General features: G+C 41.1%; 1 protein-coding gene across 1 annotated transcript in view; it reads left to right on the plus strand.

The window, feature by feature from the left end:
* The window catches only part of LOC136842684 (uncharacterized), a 34863-nt gene extending 16730 nt beyond the window's left edge, over positions 1 to 18133 (plus strand). The window contains exons 5-7 of the mRNA XM_067110343.1: positions 2589 to 2720; positions 10005 to 10134; positions 17993 to 18133. Coding sequence (XP_066966444.1) covers positions 2589 to 2720; positions 10005 to 10100 — 228 coding nt within the window. The 3' untranslated portion in view covers positions 10101 to 10134; positions 17993 to 18133. The remainder of the gene's footprint in view (positions 1 to 2588; positions 2721 to 10004; positions 10135 to 17992) is intronic.
* The last annotated feature ends 1344 nt before the right edge of the window (positions 18134 to 19477 follow it).

The raw sequence follows: 19477 nt of genomic DNA on the forward strand, positions 1-19477 counted from the left end.
ATAATTAGGTAAGCCACCTTCGAACCATACGAATAATACATTTATTGATTTGTGTGTTGTTTCCTGTTCTTTATTGCCAAACCCTCTGGGTATTTGGAAAAAAGAAAATGATTAATAACCTGTGACTATTCCTCAGGCTAAAAATTAATCTGGGTTGTTGGGATTTATTTATTAGGAGCTAAGCCATCTCACCACCTGTCAATTTCTTTTGTAAGCTCCTTTGAGGACAAACAGTGCTAAACTATCAAAAAACAGGTTTTGACATAGGAAAAACCTATTTTTGGTAGTCACTGTGAGTCCTCAAACCCACCCACTTTCCCTGACAAAAAGGCATGGGACTCGGGTGAACATTTATCTTGCACAGACCTGGCGTGTAATGGAGATGACGCCGACCTATGTTGTTGTCACAGCTGTGCAAGTGAGACGTAGAGCCTAGGTAATCATTGTAGGTCAGGCATTAGAGCCCTTGTGTTCTGAGTCTTTTATATTCTATCACTGTGCAAGCAAGCACTATTCTGGCCAAGACCAACTATAAGAGAATTCTATGTACTGTAGTTTCTATGTACTGTAGTTGGTTGGTCTGTTTTATAGAGACCATGAGAGTGTAACTTCTTTGAGAACTCACAGTGGATACCAAAAATAGGTTTTTCCTACATCAAAACCTATTCGCTGTAACTATTTTTTCAATTTAATTATGTTCATCATTTGTGGACTTTACAGTTGTTTTTATTTAACCTTCCTCACTAGATTAGGGAGGTTATCACCCTTTTCAGCTTTTATGCTCTTTGTAATGGAGTGCATGTGTATTTCAGTGTGCCATGTACTTGTGCAGCTTAGCTTATTGGGTATTTATATATTATATTTTCATGATATCCCTATGAAGATTTTTCATTTTTCCATAGAACCATCACTTATGATACAGCCCAGGCACTTCAGTCTTTTCGTAAACAATTAAAAGAAAAACATTAGTTCCCCATGGGCTATGCATATGAGCCATTAGATCATAGGGTCCTCTATTCTTAACCATCTCACTTCATGTGTGTCTGTTGAGTGCTTAGCAACTTGCTGAGAAACAGACTTTTCTGTATTTTCCAAGGCATCCCTTTATTCATCATGAATTTAATCTTCTGAATTTTACTATTCCTTCTTGGAGACATTACTCATGATTGTTGGACTCATACTCTTCAACATCTTCATAACTTTGACTCTCATATCATGGTGGCACCCTTAAGATTTGATTTTCTGGGGCATTTTTTGCCATGCACTATGTACAAAGGAGTTTTTTCATGTTGGAGCCATCTGTATGCACAGTAATGTTTCTCTTATTTTACTTATCCAAGCAGAGTCACCCCCTCCTAAGTAGTAATTTGGGGTATATTGCAAGTGTTGGATTAGTTGTGAAACTGACTTTAGGTTTGTTTGTTAGACTGAAGACTGATGTGTCTAGGTTATCACAGACCATGTGTTTATAATAAAGAATTAATTTTGTTTTTAAAAACTTGGTTTTTGGGGAATTTCATCTATCATATCTTCATTATTGTAATCATTAAAGAATGTTGTCCTTTTCACAGTGAACTTTATGTTGATGTCATATTTTAGTAGGCTTTTCATTTGCTTGCCTTTCTTTTACATTTATCATAATCATGGAATATTCTTTTTCAGATCAACAGTTATTCTAATTTTTATTTGCTTTTCATTCAGCTGGTGATGTAGGTCTGCAACATTAATGCTTTTGAATTTTATTTGACTTTTATTTTTGTCTGTGATCATGCATCTAAATGTTGTCACCTTCCAAAGAGGCTCATTGTCATCAGCATTATTAAACTGGTTAGCAAGCAAGCAACTGAAAGTACTCTGTTATCTTCGTGAGATACTGACGTTATGGCTTTAGTGCTCCGTCAGCAACACACACAGTCTCCCAAAGAACATAGGTAGTGATGGTTTCTGAATCTGAGGAGCCATTCCATGCTTTCAGAGAAATCACTGATATTCATATTCAGTACTGTGGCAACATATTTTGTATTAATGCCAGCAGACTGTCTTGACTTGTAACACTTGTATGCCACTTCATTTGAATTCTCTTGCTTGGCTGCTCTTTGATTTTTGGGGACTTTTTTCATACTTGAGTGTCTTTGGAGGTGTGGGTAAGCACAGTGATTTTTTCCCTGTCAGTTTTATTATCAAACATGCTTAATTCATGCCAAATCGTCAGCATACTTCGCTAATGTGAGCCTTTTTGTTGCCATACCTTCTATGGGATGTTCATGGATTTCAGCTTTGCTTCCTGGCGGTTAGCCATTCTCATTGTAACTGGAAAAAAATCAGCTTTGCTTGGAAGAATCCTGAGATTCTAACTTCTGGCAAATTTACATGCCTGTCAGAGCATATTGATGATTTTGGGAATATTTGGAACTTTTTTTGTAAAAACATTCACCAAGAAGCTGTCTTTCCCTGTTTATAATTACAGTTTTGTGATCATAATATTTTGTTCTATTTTAAGTAAGATAAATTGCTTCTCTATATTACAAGTAACATGAAGTATTGTATCAGTTATATATTGATCTACAGTGTTTATCTTCATGTTTCAGCTTATTGAGGTTTTGCTTGTACTACAATCATTGCAAGACACGGGCGAAGATGAATACAAGGCTGAACTCGCCTTCTACTACTACATGGGAGATATACAAAAGACAAGAGATCATCTTAGTGCAGCAAAGCAGGTTAGTGTGGAATATTATAAATGAACATATCCTTTGAATAAGCCCATTTGGTTCTCCACTTATGATTTGCAACTTAACTGTTCCTCTGCATAATCCTGTACCATACTTGGCTACTTTTCATGTTTCATTAGACAATTGTTTTCATGCACTTCAGTCACTGTTTGAGGACTAAAGTAGACAGATAGAACTTAGTGCTCTCTCACTTTTCTGTGTTTTGTTTCAGGACTTTTTTTTTTTCATTATTGTCCTCCTACTTCAGCCATCTAAATATGAATATTGCAATACACTCCCTGAACACCTGAATTAGCCCTGGTCACTGACCAGCCTGAACTATATCCCCATAATTTTACTCACAAAGTGGGTAACTAACTGTCAGCGTTACCAACGCTACAGGAAAAATCTTGTCAAATGAGTTACCTGAGGTACCTTTGACAACGCTGCTGCAAATACTGGTCGACAGAGGCCAACATCCCCAATTGTTATTAGTTCGCCATGCTGTGTGGATATGTCCCACATCAGGTGAACTTTTGGTCATTTAGCCCGACCCCCATTTAAAGAATATGGACATCAGATTATGATTTTGGACTGTTTTCAACACCTTTTCTCCTGGATTTATACTTTATTGACTGGATTTGGAACTTCTCTCCCAGTTTTAACTTTGGATCGGTACTTTGGACTCTATTGGGTAAGTCAGACAAGAAGACGTTGCCGTCTGCTAGTGCCGCTGCTTCCACTTTGTCTACATCTTCGACGACTGAGCCTTCTGCTGCTGGAGATGCTGCCACTCATCGGTCCTGCACGTCTTGCAAGTGTAGGATGAGTATCCTCAAACACGATCGACATTCTGTTTGTATTTTATGTAGGAAGGTTCAATGTAGTATCAGTCAGAGATGTGATGAGTATAGGTCTTGAAACACAGAAAAGCCTTTGCCTCGAAGAGTAAGCGTAGGTCGGGATCAGCTGTAGAGTTACAATCAGTAGATAAGGAAGCGTTAGATTCAGAGTTACAGTATTCAAGAAGTTAGAGGACAGTTTATCATCCAGTATGTCAAGCCTATTTCTGGCCTGATGAGTAAGTTAACAGAGAATAGAGATAGTGATAGTAGTAGCATAGTTGATTCTAATCTTTCTTTTTCAGCCCCCCTGCTTGTTCCAGAACCAGCCCTAACAGGTGCCGGGGGTCATGGAGAACCGCAAGCCTCGAAGGTAGGTTCTGCCGGCCCCCCCGATGCGGAGCAGGCAGTGTTGGCAGCAGATTCGCCCCTTCCCACTCAAGATGTAAGTTCTGAGGTTGATGTAGAGTTGGGTAAGACACAGACGAGTAGGGAAAATTGGTTAGGAAGTGTTCAGGAAGAGAAAGTGGAAGGTGCAGTCTTCTTCGGGTTTGGGTTCGGTTGGGTGTGACGACTTCGTCTTGGATCCATCTTCGGTTTTATTTCCTGCTTTGAGTTCTTTACAACAGAAGGTTTCTAAGTCCGTGGTTCGTCATTCGGATGTGGTTTCGGGTTTGTCGGGTTTTTAGTGTTGGAGAATGCTCCTTCGTCCTCAAAGGTTCCTTTTCCTTCGGTGGATGAGTTTGGTTTGTCTTGCGGAGGTGGTAATTCTGGTGATAGGGTTTTCAGTTTGGCTCAGTATAATGGAGAATTGTTGGGTTTGTCACAGGGTATAGATTACTAGGTAGACAATGTTTTCAATTTTATGTTTTCCAATATTCACAATCATGTCTTGAAGAATTTTCCTGAGTTTGCTAGTGATGTCTGTCAAGATTATCAAGGGGGAACAGAGTCAGTCTAGTTTTCTTTCTCTAAAAAACTATGGCCTCTTCTGCTGCTTGTGAGTTTTCCTTTTTTCCCCGATTTCTTCTAAGCCTTCTTCCAATGTCTTTACACAATCTTCTTTATTGGGTCACTCTTCGGAGTCTTCTCTCGCTCATCCTGTTTTCTTTTTCATTAAGTCAGCAGAGCAAAGAACTTTCATTGGTTCAATCCTGTAATGTTGGAGTTTTCAGCGGCTCCCTCTCTCTCTTTGGGGTTGAGGTAAGGTGTACCTTTGGTGGGGCTGTCTTCTTTAGCACCTTACATGGGTCCTGTAGTTTTCTCAGCTTCTGATCTAGATGCTTCACAGGCGGTTGCGGAGTCTTCCGCAACTTCGTATTTTCATCCTTTACTGTCCACTGTGGTTCTTGTGGATGCTATGGCATTTGGTGTTTCGTCTGCGTCATCGTTGAGTGTATCAGTACCGATGGTGTCCTCAGCCTCTCCTTTTCACTAGAGTAGCTGGTAATTTTCCTTCTTTGGTCCCCATTGGTTCCTCAGCTCGTAGCTTGTCCTGAGAAACACCTTTGAGTACTGGACCAGTTGGTATGTTCTCCACCTGTTCAGCATCGGCAGTAGGTGCTCTGGTGGTTATTCCAAGTGTGGCTGCTTTCTTTTCTCTCCTTCTTCTACATCTTTCTCAACTTTTCCTACGGCTATTTTTGTTCCTCCTTCTAAGGTGTTCAATGTGGGTTCGGCTTTGGTTCCGGGACATCAGGGAGTTCTTCCTCCCTCTCCCTTAATCAGTGTGACTTCAGCTCCGGATATCCATCCTGGTGCGGCATTGGTTCATCTGGCATTGGGTGGATCAGGTGTTGCGGCCTCTCCACTCGCAAGGGTGGGTGTTTGTCGCCCAGGTGTGGTCCGCCCAGGTGTTACGTCATTGTCGCTGGGTGGTGTGCGGTATGCAGTCGAGTGTGTCTGACTCAAGAGTTTTGTCATCAGCTTTAGTTGGTGCAGGGTTTGCGCAATTGGGTTACAGTTGGCTCAGGTATGATGGGGTCAGGTATGTCAGGTGTTGGTCTCGCACATCCTGGTGTAGTGAGTTCCAGGTTATTGGGTGCAGCTCTTGCAGATGGTCAGCCTGTCTCTTTTCCTGTCCCGGTTCAGTCGGACCAGTCTGACAGAGAATGCTTTTTTGAAGAAGAGGAGTCGGTACTAGATGCAGGTTTTCTCTAGCGAATGAAAGTGAGTATAAGCGGATGGTGGACTTTATCCATTCTCTCTATTAACAGTCCAGGCTCCTGAGGAACCTACACAACCAAACCAAGCAATGTTTTGAATCATTTTATGCACCTAAACCAGTAGTCTCCCAAACATCAAGTAAACCAGTCTGGTTTGGCTGAGTCGGGCAGGTGTTGAGGGAGGCGGACTCTAGGTTAGCTTCTCTTATCGGGTTGGGTAGACAGGATTCAACCTTGCTTCCTAATCGGAAGGGGTTCTATAGGGTAGCGGGTAACCCTTCTGCCGGTGCCAGAGTTCCTCTCAACGAATCTGTTGAGGATCTTCTCTCTCGGGTTCCTTCGTCGAATCGTTTGGTAGCAGTTACATCTCGTGAGGCTTGTATTTTGCAGGACAATTTTCGCAGCCAGTCTGAGGCCTTGTCCCACTCTTTGTGGATGTTGTCTGAGTTGATGGGGTTTCTCAAACAAGGTGGATATACTCCCTCCAATCCTGTAATGTTTGAGAACCTCATTACTTCAGTTTCAGTGGGGTTGGCATACCGGGCTAACATTTTGGCTGGCTGTACAACGTTCTTTGGCAAGAAGAGGAGGGACTTCTTTGTAAATCATCTTCCGCCTCACTATCCAGACATACATAAGAGGGTTCTGTTGAGGGCACCTTTTTGCGCTCTGCAACAGTCTTTTTAGAGAGGAGGATATCTCCTCCATGGTCAATTTTGTGTCATCGTCGTCAGCAGTAGTGTCACAGGAGGCTATGATTCGTGTGGCTGCTCAAGGTTCAGGTGATGTGGCCAGTATGATGAACTTTGTTGCTTCTAACTCATGTCTCCGTTGTCGGCAATTATGCATCATCGAGGGTACAGAATGCTGAAGTATCTAGCCCTTGGCTGATCCTTGCCTCCTCTTTAGAGGAGCTATTAAGGGCGAGGGGCTTCTTATTGAATCTATGCAAGATACTAGGAATTCATCTAATCTTTGCCAAGAGTTGCCTGGTCCCAACACAATCTATAACCTTTCAGGGATGAGGATTCTCTCTTTTCTTTTGAGGTTTTTTTCCTGACTGGAGAGGATCCAGTCGGTCCCTCAGGAAGTAGAGGTGTTCCTGTCCAATGGAACAGCTGGTACCAGTTTGGAGAAGCCTCTTAGGGAGAATTCTTCTCTCACTTTTAATTCCAGGGTCTCATCTTCAGATGCGTTTCTCTTCAAGTATGTCTCAGGAATTGCTGGGACTTCCGCAACGAGAACGCAGTTATAGTTTGGAGCGATTCTTGCCTGTTGGATCTTCTGTGGTGTTCAGAAGAAGTGCATCTGACACCCAGAAGGTCTATCGACTCCCCTCTTCCCAACATTCATCTGTACTCAGATGCCTCAGATCAAGGTTGGGGAGCAACCTTGGAAGAAACCCGGGCTTTGGGTCTCTGGAGGGATCGGGAACGAGAGGAGTCAATAAATCTTTGGGAACTCAGGGCTGTAAAGGAAGCCTCAGGTGTTTTTTCAGTCCTAGTGCTCAACAGAGTAGTGGCTCTGTTTTGCGACAACGTAACTCTGTGTCGTATCTGAAGAGCTCGGGGGGGCTCAAGATCAACAGACCTCAATACTATAATACATAGAGTCCTGAGAAGGTGTGAAGAACAGAAAGTGTCTCTTCTTCCCCAACTTGTTTCGTGGAGTCTCAACATACTGGCCGACTCATTAAGTCGCCCTCGTCAGGTATTGGGGGGAGAGTGGACTTCGGCTCAGGAAGTAGTATGTCAGGTTCTCCGGAAGTGGCCAACATCTGTGGACTTTTTCGCGGTGAGATTAAACCATCGTCTTCCAGTTTTTTTTTCACCAATGGTGGACCCCATGTCAATAGGCACCGTTGCGACATTACAAAATTGGAATCACATGCAGGTGTATGCTTTCTACCATTCGGTCTCATTCGTCAGGTAATCAGGAAATTGCAGGAGAGTGTCAAGACGTCTATGACTCTAATAGCTCCTTGCTGGCCCTACGCCCTTGGTTTCCGGAACTCCTAAGCTCCTTATGGAAGTTGTGATGTTCCTTCCCATGTGGAAGATCTCAGACAACTGCTTTTTCACCATTATCATCCAAACCCTCGCGTGCTAAACCTAGTTGCAAGACAACTGCCGAGCAAGCAGCTAGACAGACCAGACTTTCTAAAGCTGCATCTAGACAGCTTTCTTTCAGCTTGAGAAAGTCAACCCATAAGCTTTACCAGGTCAGCTGTACAATGTATAGAAGTTGGTGTCGTAAGCAAGGTCATTCTATCTTTAGACCTTTCATAGCCAAAATAGCTGATTTTCTTTTATTCCTTCGGAAAGTCAAGGTTCTTTCATATTCGGTGATTGCTGGCTACCGCTCAACGCTTAGCAGTACATGTAGTTTCCATCTTCCCAAAAATTTCTTGTAGTAAGATCATCCATGATTTATTACATTCCTTTAAGATTAAACGTCCTGTCTTGCCGACTCGGGCTCCTCTGTGGGATTTGTCGGAAGTTCTAACGTTAAGACAACTGATTAAGAAGGTGTTTTTTTCTTACGGCTTTAACTACAGCTAGAAAGGTGTACGAGCTTCAGGCAGTTTCTAGGCTGGTTTCCTAGGCGGGAAATGATATGTATTTGTCTCTTCTTCCGGAATTCGTGGCGAAGTCGGAGTCAGAGGTTAACCCTCTGCCTCATTCGTTAAGGGTTCTTTATCGGCAAGAGTTCATTACTGGCGATCCAGTGGAGATGCCCTTATGCCCAGTGCGAACATTAAAAGTCTATTTATTAAAAGGTTGAGAAACTCCATCAGCGTCTGCGTACACTTCTTGTCTCTCTGTGGAATCCTTCCCGTCCTGCTGTCAAAGAGTGCGATTAGCTACTTTCTGAGGGAGATGATTTCCCAGGCTTCCCAGGGTTCTTCTTTGTCGTCTTCAAGCTCTGTATTACCCCGAGCGCACAGTATTCGGAGTATGGCCACTTCATCTTCCTTTCTAAGGAATCTGTTCAGTGTCTTCTATTCTGGAAAAATCCGTCTCAATGTTTACTTCCTTTTACTTAAGAGACATTCAATTTGCCTCGTCGAAGGGTTATTCTCTCAGTCCGTATGTAGTGGCTAACTCTATTATCTAGGGTGCTTTCATTTAGCTGAGGTGGTATTCTCTTAGTGTGGAGGTTCTTAGGTTAACCAGTTAGAGGAATTCCTTTTAGTCTTTAGAATCTTAGGCAGCAGTAATAGTATAATCACATGAACTTAGGTTTAGTACGTTTTTAAGTATCTTAGTCTTTGATAATTTCCCTACGAGAGTCCAAGGGGGTTCTGTAGTAGTCTAGGCTCTTTCGTGGGCGCTGAGATACTTATTCACTCTTCGATCGTCGGGCCTTATCCGGAGGATCAGTGGCTCGACACACTGCTTCATTCCCCTCCATACATGAGAGGCTCTGAATAACCACATGGGAGGTTCATTGTACTCCTCCATACATGAGAGGCTCTGAATAACCACATGGGAGGTTCATCGTACTCCTATATACACGAGAGGTTCTGAAGAGCCACATGGGAGGTCGACGGACCGAGACAATACTGACCTGACTGACGATCAAAGTACTCTCCAGCATGTCTCTTCACCGAAAGCATTGATTGATATGGTGAGTGTATGACTAAACAGATATCCTATGCAGAGCAGATCAGTGAGCTACCATCTCTGCGGTTGTAAAAAGGGGGTATGCCGAAACCTAGATGGGTCTCCCTCCAGCATGTCTCTTCACCGAAAGCATTGATTGATATGGTGACATACATGTACACATAGTAGGTTGATAATGAGTTACCTGCTTATTCTCCATTGACAGGTTGGGCTGAATTAGATTGATCCCACCTCCATTAAAATTTTGTTAATCGGGCTAATTCAGGTGTTCAGGGAGTGTATTGCAATATGAATTTTTCATAATAAAACTAATATCGTTATACTTACCTGAACAATTCTCACCCACCCCCTACTTCAGTTTTTGATAGTGAGTGACTCAATTGGGGATGTTGGCCTCTGTTGGCCGGTATTTGCAGCAGCGTTGTCAATGATACCTCAGGTAACTCATTTGACAAGATTTTTCCTGTAGTGTTGGTAATGCTGACAGTTAATTACCCACTTTGTGGGTAAAATTATGGGGATATAGTTCGGGCTGGTCAGTGACCAGGGCTAATTCAGGTGTTCAGGTAAGTATTACAATATTAGTTTTATTATGAAAACTTCATATTATGCCTATTAATTCTTTTCGTTTTAGTATTTTATTGATCTGAAATATTTCAGCTTTTAGCCTTGGGTTTTGAGGAATCAAGAATTATTGATGCCCTTCTGAAGCATAACAATGACAGAGACAAAGCCCTGGAGGAACTTATCGCATAGTCATCTAACATTTTCACTTCATAGCCTTCATAAGGTATGTAAACTTTCTGGTATATTTTTTGAATGGAGATGATAGTAAACATTTTGTCTTTTATGTGTTCCTACCTCATTGGGGTCTAATGACCAAAGAGTGCCAAATGCTGCCTACAGTGGATTTTATTACAAGGTTTTTCCCAGCATTCTCTCTCTTTCTCCTTTCTTTCTTTCCTCTTAACTGCTCATCTCAAACTTCTGTGCACATATGTACTCCTATGAAGACCAGTGATAGAGCATATAAATTTATTTGTATCTAATAAATACCCAAAGGGCAGTCTGGCACACTGTAATCTTGGTGTCTAGCTATATCTTGTTTTATACTGCAATTTATTGAGAAAGAGGTCTCTTAGCACCCGCCCCCAAAAATTGAACTTGGAGAAACACCAACCCAGGAATGACACATGGCTTTGCTTTGAAAACATCAGTAGATGACTTGTTTGGAAACGAAGAAAGTTGCTTTCTTGAGTGTAATTGCTGTATTTGCCAATCAGTGAGTTCAGCCCTTTATTCAGCAAATGCTGTGTTCCTATAGATAGTTATTTAGGTCATTCTACGTTCGCTGCATTATAAGTAGATGCACTGTGCCTCCTCTCGGCTTTCTTCCTTTAGTACTGTACTGTACAGTATTATCTTTTGTTGGATAACAGCAGCCTCTCTGAGTGGTCATTCATAAACAATGATTTAGTTTGCATGACTAACAGTAAGTTTGCTTTATCTCCTGATTATGTCATCCCAGCTCTATTTCAGTAACCTTCAGTTGTATGTGGATGTTCGACTCTTGTTAAGGCAGTTGTTTATATTTCTGTATAAGTACACTAAAATTAACAAAAAAAAGGTTTGTAAGTTACAAAACCTTGTCCTACATGGGATGAAAGGATCTGTTTATAAGTGTCAAGAAAACTGTTGAAGTTATTATTATTATTATTATTATTATTATTGAAAAGAGAAACCCACAAGATTCCTGTGTATAACTTGTTTACTTGTAAATATTTACATGTTACTTTTAATTTCGAGTACTTTCAGGTCCTAATTGTGACCCTTTTTCAAGAGATGAGGTATTCAGGCTAGTTCAAGGCCCAGCAATCTTCTGGATCTTCTTCTCCCTGTGCCATCATTTATATGATGGCTGTCCTGGTTTCCATTCTGTTGAGAGTTGTTAATCTCCTCCTGTCGGTCTGATATCCTGATCTGATGGTCAGTGGTATTAACCCTTACTCACATACCACAAGGGTTAGTACCACTGACCATCAGATCAGGATATCAGACCGACAGGAGGAGATTAACAACTCTCAACAGAATGGAAACCAGGACAGCCATCATATAAATGACAGCACAGGAGAAGTTCCAGAAGATTGCTGGGCCTTAAACCAGCCTGACTACCTCATCTCTTGAAAAAGGGTCACAGTTAGGACCTGAAAGTGCTCGAGATTAAAAGTAACATGTAAATATTTACAAGTAAACAAGTTATACACAGAAATCTTGTGGGTTTCTCTTTCCATCTTCAGAAGAAAACTGAAAGAAGTTTTTGTTTGGATTATTATTATTATTATTATTATTATTATTATTATTATTATTATTATTATTATTATTATTATTATTATTATTATTATTATTATTATTAAAGTCAATCTGCAACCCTATAGGAAATGCAGAATGCTACAAGCCAAAGGGCCCCAGTGAGGAAGGCAGCCCAGTTGATTAAAGAATTTGAGAAATAAAAAATAAACTGTGGAAGAGTAACAAGAAAGGAGAACAAATAGTATAAAGAGCAAAGTAAAATAAATCAGACATATACAGCAGTAATAAACTCTGAAATGACACTGCTCTCAGCCTGCTTAACAAAATAAGACTGCAACAAGTTTGCAACAAGTTTTGAACTTTTGAAGTTTCAGTGGTTTATTACTACAATATCGGGAAGATCATTCCATAATTTGGTACCACCAAGAATAGCACTTTAAGAGAACACTAGTACTGAACCTCGCAGGAAAAATGGTTATAAATACAAATTTATTAGTTTTTGGTGGGTTTTATTGCTACTTGAATGATGATGCTTGAGGATGATATGAATATTGGAGACAAGAATTTATATAGAAGTAAAATGTTTTTCCAACATTTTAATGTAAGTAAATTCCTGAAAACTAGAGGGGAACAAAACTCAAAGCATGATAGACTAAAAGAATTAAAACATCTCCTCACTATAGACAGGCCTTCTTGAAAGACTTTCTCTCGATAACAATGTTTTTTGCAGGTAGAGAAGAAATAGACTGCTTATCTTTCACACCACTCGTTGAGCTGCCACCACCGTGCCTAAGGAGAAGGTGTCAGTTGACTTATGTGTGACATCTTTCAAATAAAAAGATGTGAAGGTGGTTTATCTGTTCCAAACTCCAGTGCGGAGGATCTGTCCCACAGCATAGTTCTTCTTAAAGGGAACTGACGGGCCAATACTCCTGATGTCAAGGGCCTTAAAGTGTGCTGGTATGGTAGATACATCTTGTCCCAAACTGTAAGCTCTGCTTATTACTTTCCTCAGCCAAAAGGAAATCATGTTTTTGGAAATCTCCTTTTTAATACAACCTCTGCTAATGAAAAGTCTACGTTGTGCTGGTGTAAGGTAGACCGTACGCTTAAGGTAAACTTTCACTGCGCATGTGGGGCAAAGAAACATTTCTTCTTGATCATTACCCACATCCACAAAGTCCATAAGAGACGGAATGGAGAAGCCATCAAATCTTGGGTCATGGGACGATGGGTTCTGGGTCTTTGCGATAAAGTCCGGCAGAAAAATGAAAGTCATTTCTGTCCATCCGTGGGTGTGGGTTACACTGTAAGAAAGTGCATGAATCTCACCAACTCTTTTAGCAGATGCTAAAGCTAAAAGAAACACTGTTTTCAATGTTAAGTCCCTGTCTGAAGAAGTTCTGATAGGTTAATAAGGGGACCTGGTCAAGGAAGTTAAAACTTTTGTTAATCTCAATCAGGAGGTTTCAAATTTCAAGGTGAACAACTTTTCTCAAAGTGTTTGATCATATCCGAGATCTCCCAAGATAATGCCAAATAAATATCCCTAGCTTTAAAAACTTTGGAGAGGGATGATCTATACCCTTTCACAGCTGAGATGGAGAGGTTTTTCTGTTTCCTCAGGAAGAGAAGGAAATCCGCTACATTTCTTACTGTTGTTTTGAGGGGATGTAGATCCCTCTTGCTGCACCAATCCAAGAAGACTGGCCATTTCCCATCATATAGCTTGAGGGAGGATTCCCTAATCGAGCTGGCAATGACTTTTGCAACCTTTCTAGAAAAGCCTTTCTTTCTGAGGAGTTGCTCGATAATCTCCAGCCATGAAGTTGAAGTGATTCAACTGACTCATGTATCTTTCCGCTGTGTTCTTGTTTTAGTAGAGCTGGTGTTATGGGAAGACGTCTTGGAATGTCTATGAGATGTAGGGGACCCACATACCATTCCGCTTGAGGTCGCATTGGGACTACCAATGTCATTCGGAGACCCTGAGAAATGAAGCACCTGTTGATATCCCTCCTGATTTGGCTGAAAGGAGGGAATATGTAAACATCTAGGTTGTTCCACTGGTGTTGGAATGCGTCTTGCATAATGGCGTTTTTGTCTGGAACTGGAAAGCAGTATAGGGGTAACTTGTGGTTCCTCGGAGTTGCGAACTGATCTGTTGTGGGGCCCGGACACAAGCTGAGGGGTCTGTTCGCTACTGGCTGAAGCAAAGACCACTCCATCCCCACTATCTGTCCTGATGTGCTTAAGGTGTCTGCTACGATGTTCTTCTTCCCTGGGATGTATCTGGCAGTTAGTGTCAGGCCCTTGAGTTCCGACCATTTGTAAATCTTGATTGCTAGTTGGTTTAAAGAGCGGGAAATCATTCCCCCCCTGTTTGTTCAAATAGGAGACAACTGAAGTGTTGTCGCTCATCAGAACTGTTGACTTCCCTTTCAGGTCTTCTTGGAAGTACTGCAGAGCTAACCAGGCTGCCCTCATCTCCAGCACGTTTATGTGTTCTTTTTGTTCCATCTTGCTCCAAGTCCCTGAAATGCACTTTTCATTTAGCGTTGCTCCCCATTCTGTCCTGGGTGAGTCCGAGAACACTAGCTTCTCCGGAGCTAACTGGCCCAATTTCATTCCTTGGAGATAATTCTTTGGATTTCTCCTCCATTGTAAATCTCCTGTTTTCCTTTGTTACCTTAGTCATTTCTTCTGCATTCCCTTGATTTTGGCTGTCCTCTTTTAACTTCCACTGTAGGGAACATATCTGAGCTCTGCCTCTTGGAACCAGTTTCTCCAGGGACATTAGGTGCCCAATTAGAATCTGCCAATTCTTCATTGGTTGTATGGGTATGGAGAGGAACCTTTTCGAAATTTCTAGAAACTTCTCCGCCTTTGTTGTGATGGGAAAGCCTTCAAAATCTGGGTATCTATCATTTTTCCCAAGCACTTGATTCTCTGTGTCGGAACTAAATCCAACTTCTTGAAGTTTATGAGAATCCCCAGAGTCTTGCACATCCTTAAAATCAAGTCTTCCGTCCTTCTCGGCCTGGGCTGCAGAGGGTGAAAGAATGGGCCAATCATACAGATACCTGCAGAGACCGATGCCTCTTGTGGACCCATACTGACACTAGTTGAAAAATTCTGGTGAAGACTTTGGGGGGCTGTCACTAACCCAAAGCAGAGGGTCCTGAATTGATAAGTTTTCTTTCTTGGGACAAATCAAAGGAACTTCCTGGAAGAATGATGAATTGGAATTTGTAGATAAGCATCCTGTAGATCCAGAGAGATCATAAAGTCTCCCTGCCTGATTGCTGCCAGAACAGACTGGTGTTTCCATCTTGAACTGGGTGAGCTGGAGAAATTTGTTCAGTGATGATAGATCTATTACTGGTCTCCAATCCCCTGATGCTTTCTGTACCAGGAAAAGGCGGCTGTAAAACTCTGGCGACGGTGTCTTGATATTTCCACAGCCCCCTTGTCCAATGTATTCTGAATCTGTAGCTGTAGGGCCTTCTGCATAGGGGAGTTTTTCCTGTAGGAGGGAAACTCGAGAGGAAGGGGTGACAAAAGTGGTTTCTGATGGAAGGGAAGAACATACCATTTCTTCAAGGTTAATACCATCCAATTCTCTGCCCCGGCTGTCTGCCACTCTTTCCACTTGTATTTCAGACAGCCCCCCACCCTGGTTAGCGGAAGAAGATGGGGGAGGCAGCCTTCCTCATCTGTTAGGCACCCTTGATGGTGCCAGCTTTCACTTTCTGCACCATGAGGGAGCAGAGGAACGGTACTGAAGCCGACCTTCTTCTCTTTGTCTACCCCTTGACTGGGAATTCTGACGAAAAGGTTGTGCTGCAGTTCTGGTCTGTTTACTTCCATTGTAAGAGAAGGATTGCTTTCTCGATGAAGGTCTGCTAGATGAGGCGGGAACGAAATCATTATCATCTTCCCTCCTGTCTGAGATTGCGTGGTCGAATAAGTCCTGGAGAAAATACCCAGACGTTTCGGGTAAAGGGGCTGTTCCTGAGATTGGTTCAGCTGTCCGAAGAAATATGCTTCTGAGCTATTGACGGGAGGGAATAGCATTTTTTCAATAGAATGTTAGCCCAAACATTCGCTGTGTTTTTAGTAAAATATTTTAAGGCTTTACCTGATGGAGGGAAGATGTCTGTAATTACACTCCAGGAATCATGAGAAAAACTCATCTGAATCAATTTCAAAAGGGCCCCTCGGCGGGTTGTCAAGCCAAGAGGCCACTCTCAAAGTTCTTTCCAAACTAAGCTCCAGATTGACCATCTCAGAACTAGAGAAAGTAGAACCTATTTGTCTCAAGAAATGTAAGGAAGCATTGTTCAATAGCCTTGACAAACTTCCATTCACTATCCTGGGAAGGGAGGTGGGCTTCTCTGGTACATAATACTTTGCCTGTCTGGGTAAAGGAGGAGGTAACAATTTTTGCGATCGGGAGGCAGCTAGGGAACCTTCATCTCCAGCAATCAACAAATCAATTTCTTTAAATGATGACTTTACCATTCTAGACAAACTGAAAAAGCAACCTGTTCTGATTCACTATCTTCTTTAGGAATAAGAGAGATTCTTCTGGAACATCCTGAAAATGACAAACTTGATTCTCTGGGGAGAGCGTTTCTGATGAGGAGACGAAATGGAATCTGGGAGCTCGAGACTTCTCTTTTGATAGTTTGTACTAATGGAGAACCAGAAAACAACAAATGAAAACCTTCCCGATGAGAAGTGTAATGTCACGTCGCATCCCGGGAACGGGAACGCAGGATTGGGAGTGACAGTTCAGCATCTGAAATCCACAAAGTTTGCTCTCTTGTGGGAATTGCCATGCCGCGTTCCGCTCCTGGAACAGGAACGGGATGCATCCGAAGACTGCAGAATGAGGAGTGACAGTTCAGTGCCTGGATTTGCGAGGACCAGCCGACTCTCTCTTTTTACGTTTGTGCCTTAGAAGAAGACTGGGAGGTGTCTCTAGGAGAACCAGAACAACGTCCCTGATGAGAAGTGTGGGGTTGTTTACTGAATTCCGGAGAAGCAGCGTTCCGAGTCACGCTTCTCGAGCGTGATTGGGAGGAGCTCTCAGAAGAAGACTGAGAATGGCGACGTTTTGACACAGGAAGAGAAAAGCTTGATGAGGAAGAGGCAGGAAAGGCAGAACTTCCACTCTGTCACATGCCACTGGTACCCAGGACTGGACTGGGAGAGATGTTGGGAGTCCTTTTCCCCCTACCCCTCTGGGAATCTCTTTGAGACCTGGCACCGGGCTAGCCTGGGTAATGCAGATCTTCTTACTTCTGCTAATAGAAGCTGTTGATTTCTTGATTGGGTTGGACTTATCCAAAACTGTACATTTACTAAAAAAACTTCGTTAGAACCGACATCATCTCTTGTTGGATATTGGAATTCTGCTCCGAGGAAGGAAGAGAAGGGATATTTCTTCCCGGGGCAACTGGACACAGAAAGGAAGCAAAGATGGCGTGAGAAGGGATACACGTAATGGAGGGGATAAGCTCTATGGGTTGGGGAGTCAAAGTTTTCCTTTCTGACTTCTTTTTAGCACTTATATTATCACATTTCTCCCACTGAGAAGACAACCATGATTAACATTCTTTGTACTCCAGCGATCGAGAGCAATCTTGCCCTCTGCTTTTAGAACACACTGAATGCGGGTTAACTGCTAAGGGAAACAAAAACTTTCCATGTTTTCCTTTCCGAGTAATACCTGGACACTTTCGCTGAAGATTTCATAATCAGGGAAAAACACAAAACACTCTATGAGATTCACCATATACTGTTCACATATGTCTCAAAAAACACAGAGATATTCCAAGATAAAGCGAGCTCAAAATATGCAGGGCATAAGAAGCACGTCTTAATGCAACGACGGCTAAGAACAAATTGGGGGATGCTGGTCCTGCAGGCTAAAAGCGAGTCTACCATAGCCATCTGTGCATGCGTGCCTAAGGATACTCCTATCACATGATGTTGTGGGTTTGTATGTTAGGAAAAATACAAATTATTGTTAAATTTGTCATTTTTTATAAAGTGGATAGGAAGAAGGGCTTTTTCTTTAGGGGCAGTTTTTACCATTTTTGAATTTTTGCTTTTCTTTGCAAATTCTTTATGTTTTGACCTTTTAAGACATGGAAGTACAGTATATGCTTATATACAGAAGCAGTGGCTTTGTATGATATAAAAAATGCAGTTTGTTTAGAAAGCGTTTTTATTTTTCATCACCCAAGAAAATTTAAATTACAATACTGTACTGTTCTGTGATTATTTTTTTTAAGTGTACTTTTAAGGTCATTTGTGTATAATTTCAGGTATGTGATCTTGAAATGCAGCAGGGGTGAATAGAATATGGCATATTGTCTTCCTGTTGCAGTGTAGCTTTTGGTCACCTGTGCATTGGTGATTGTATGGTTATCTTTATTTCAAGAAGATTCTGGAGATATTTTTGCCATTTTGTATATATACAGCTGTTTCTGCCCCTACATGATGCAGTATCATTACTGTAGTTTTTTAGTTATCCATGATACAGTAATTGGAATTGTTTTTCATTACTTTCTTTTTCACTTAATTATAAAATTAAGCTGGTTACTTCATTATGTATAGAAAATCTGAAAATTTTGCATCATTTTATGTATTGGCCATTGATTCATGGTTTATCTTAAATGTTGATACAGTACTTGGTCTTTTTACTTTGAAAATGTGTGAGAAGTATCATTTGTCATGATGTATTGAGAGAAAAGTTCTGATGAAGCAGAACTTTAGATACTGCCCATGTAAGATGCATGTAGCTGTGATGGTTATTGTAATTCCTAGTAGACTATGAAGTTGTCAGGTCTTTTAATTTAGGTTTCTTCATTTGCATTTTATTGCATTCTCCCTTTGCTCCTTGTGAAATCAAGTAAGTCAGAAAATGCGCTAGTCAGATCATATTGCCATAATAATTGTTTTATTGCTGAAGAAACTTATGGAATTCTAGTTAAAAAATTTTATGGTTTGTTGCTGCAGTGTATTTTTCTTTAATTTCTCGAAAGTAGTTCATTACATATAGTCATCCTTTTTTTATAGAGATTATCTCCAGTGCCTTTGAATTAAAAGGGGTAGAAGCCTTTGGGTGTAGGTATGTAAAACTTGGTGTTTTAAGAGAAAATTAATTTTTTTCTGTCACTGTTGATGTACTTTATAAATATATATATATATATTATATGTATATATGTATATATATGTATAGTACATATCTATGTATATGTGAATGTGTACAGAGATAAATATTAAGAAAGATGGGAGGTATTACAGAAAAAATACTTTTTCCTGAATGAAAAACATGATGACTGTATAACAAAAGAATCTCGCATGAAATACATGTATATTTGTTGCCAATGCTTGATACAGTCCATCTGCTTCTAGGTTTTTTAAGTAATTTCTCAATAGGATATAGATTGCTTCTTCATTTTCTTGGATAAAATTAGGTTGACAGTTTTTCAGGATATTTTTGGAATGATTTTAGACATTTTTTTTGTAATTGCAGACCAACAGAAGAAATTAGAAATGCAATATATCATACAGTATTTGGCCTTATTAGCATGAAATATTGCCCAAAAATAGATGCTGAAGTAACCTACTTGGATATTTGAATTTTCAACCAGTGCAATAACAGGCCATCACTTCAACTACTAAAAACAGATGGAATGAAATGAGGGGAACCAGATATGCAACTGCATATGTTTGGAATCAGAGCAGGCTTCATTGCACCCTTAAATAGGATTTCACCCTCTCCCCATGCCAGTGGTGTAAATTCT

The sequence above is a fragment of the Macrobrachium rosenbergii genome, chromosome 10 (genome assembly GCF_040412425.1).
Source record: "Macrobrachium rosenbergii isolate ZJJX-2024 chromosome 10, ASM4041242v1, whole genome shotgun sequence".
Lineage (NCBI taxonomy): Eukaryota > Metazoa > Arthropoda > Malacostraca > Decapoda > Palaemonidae > Macrobrachium > Macrobrachium rosenbergii.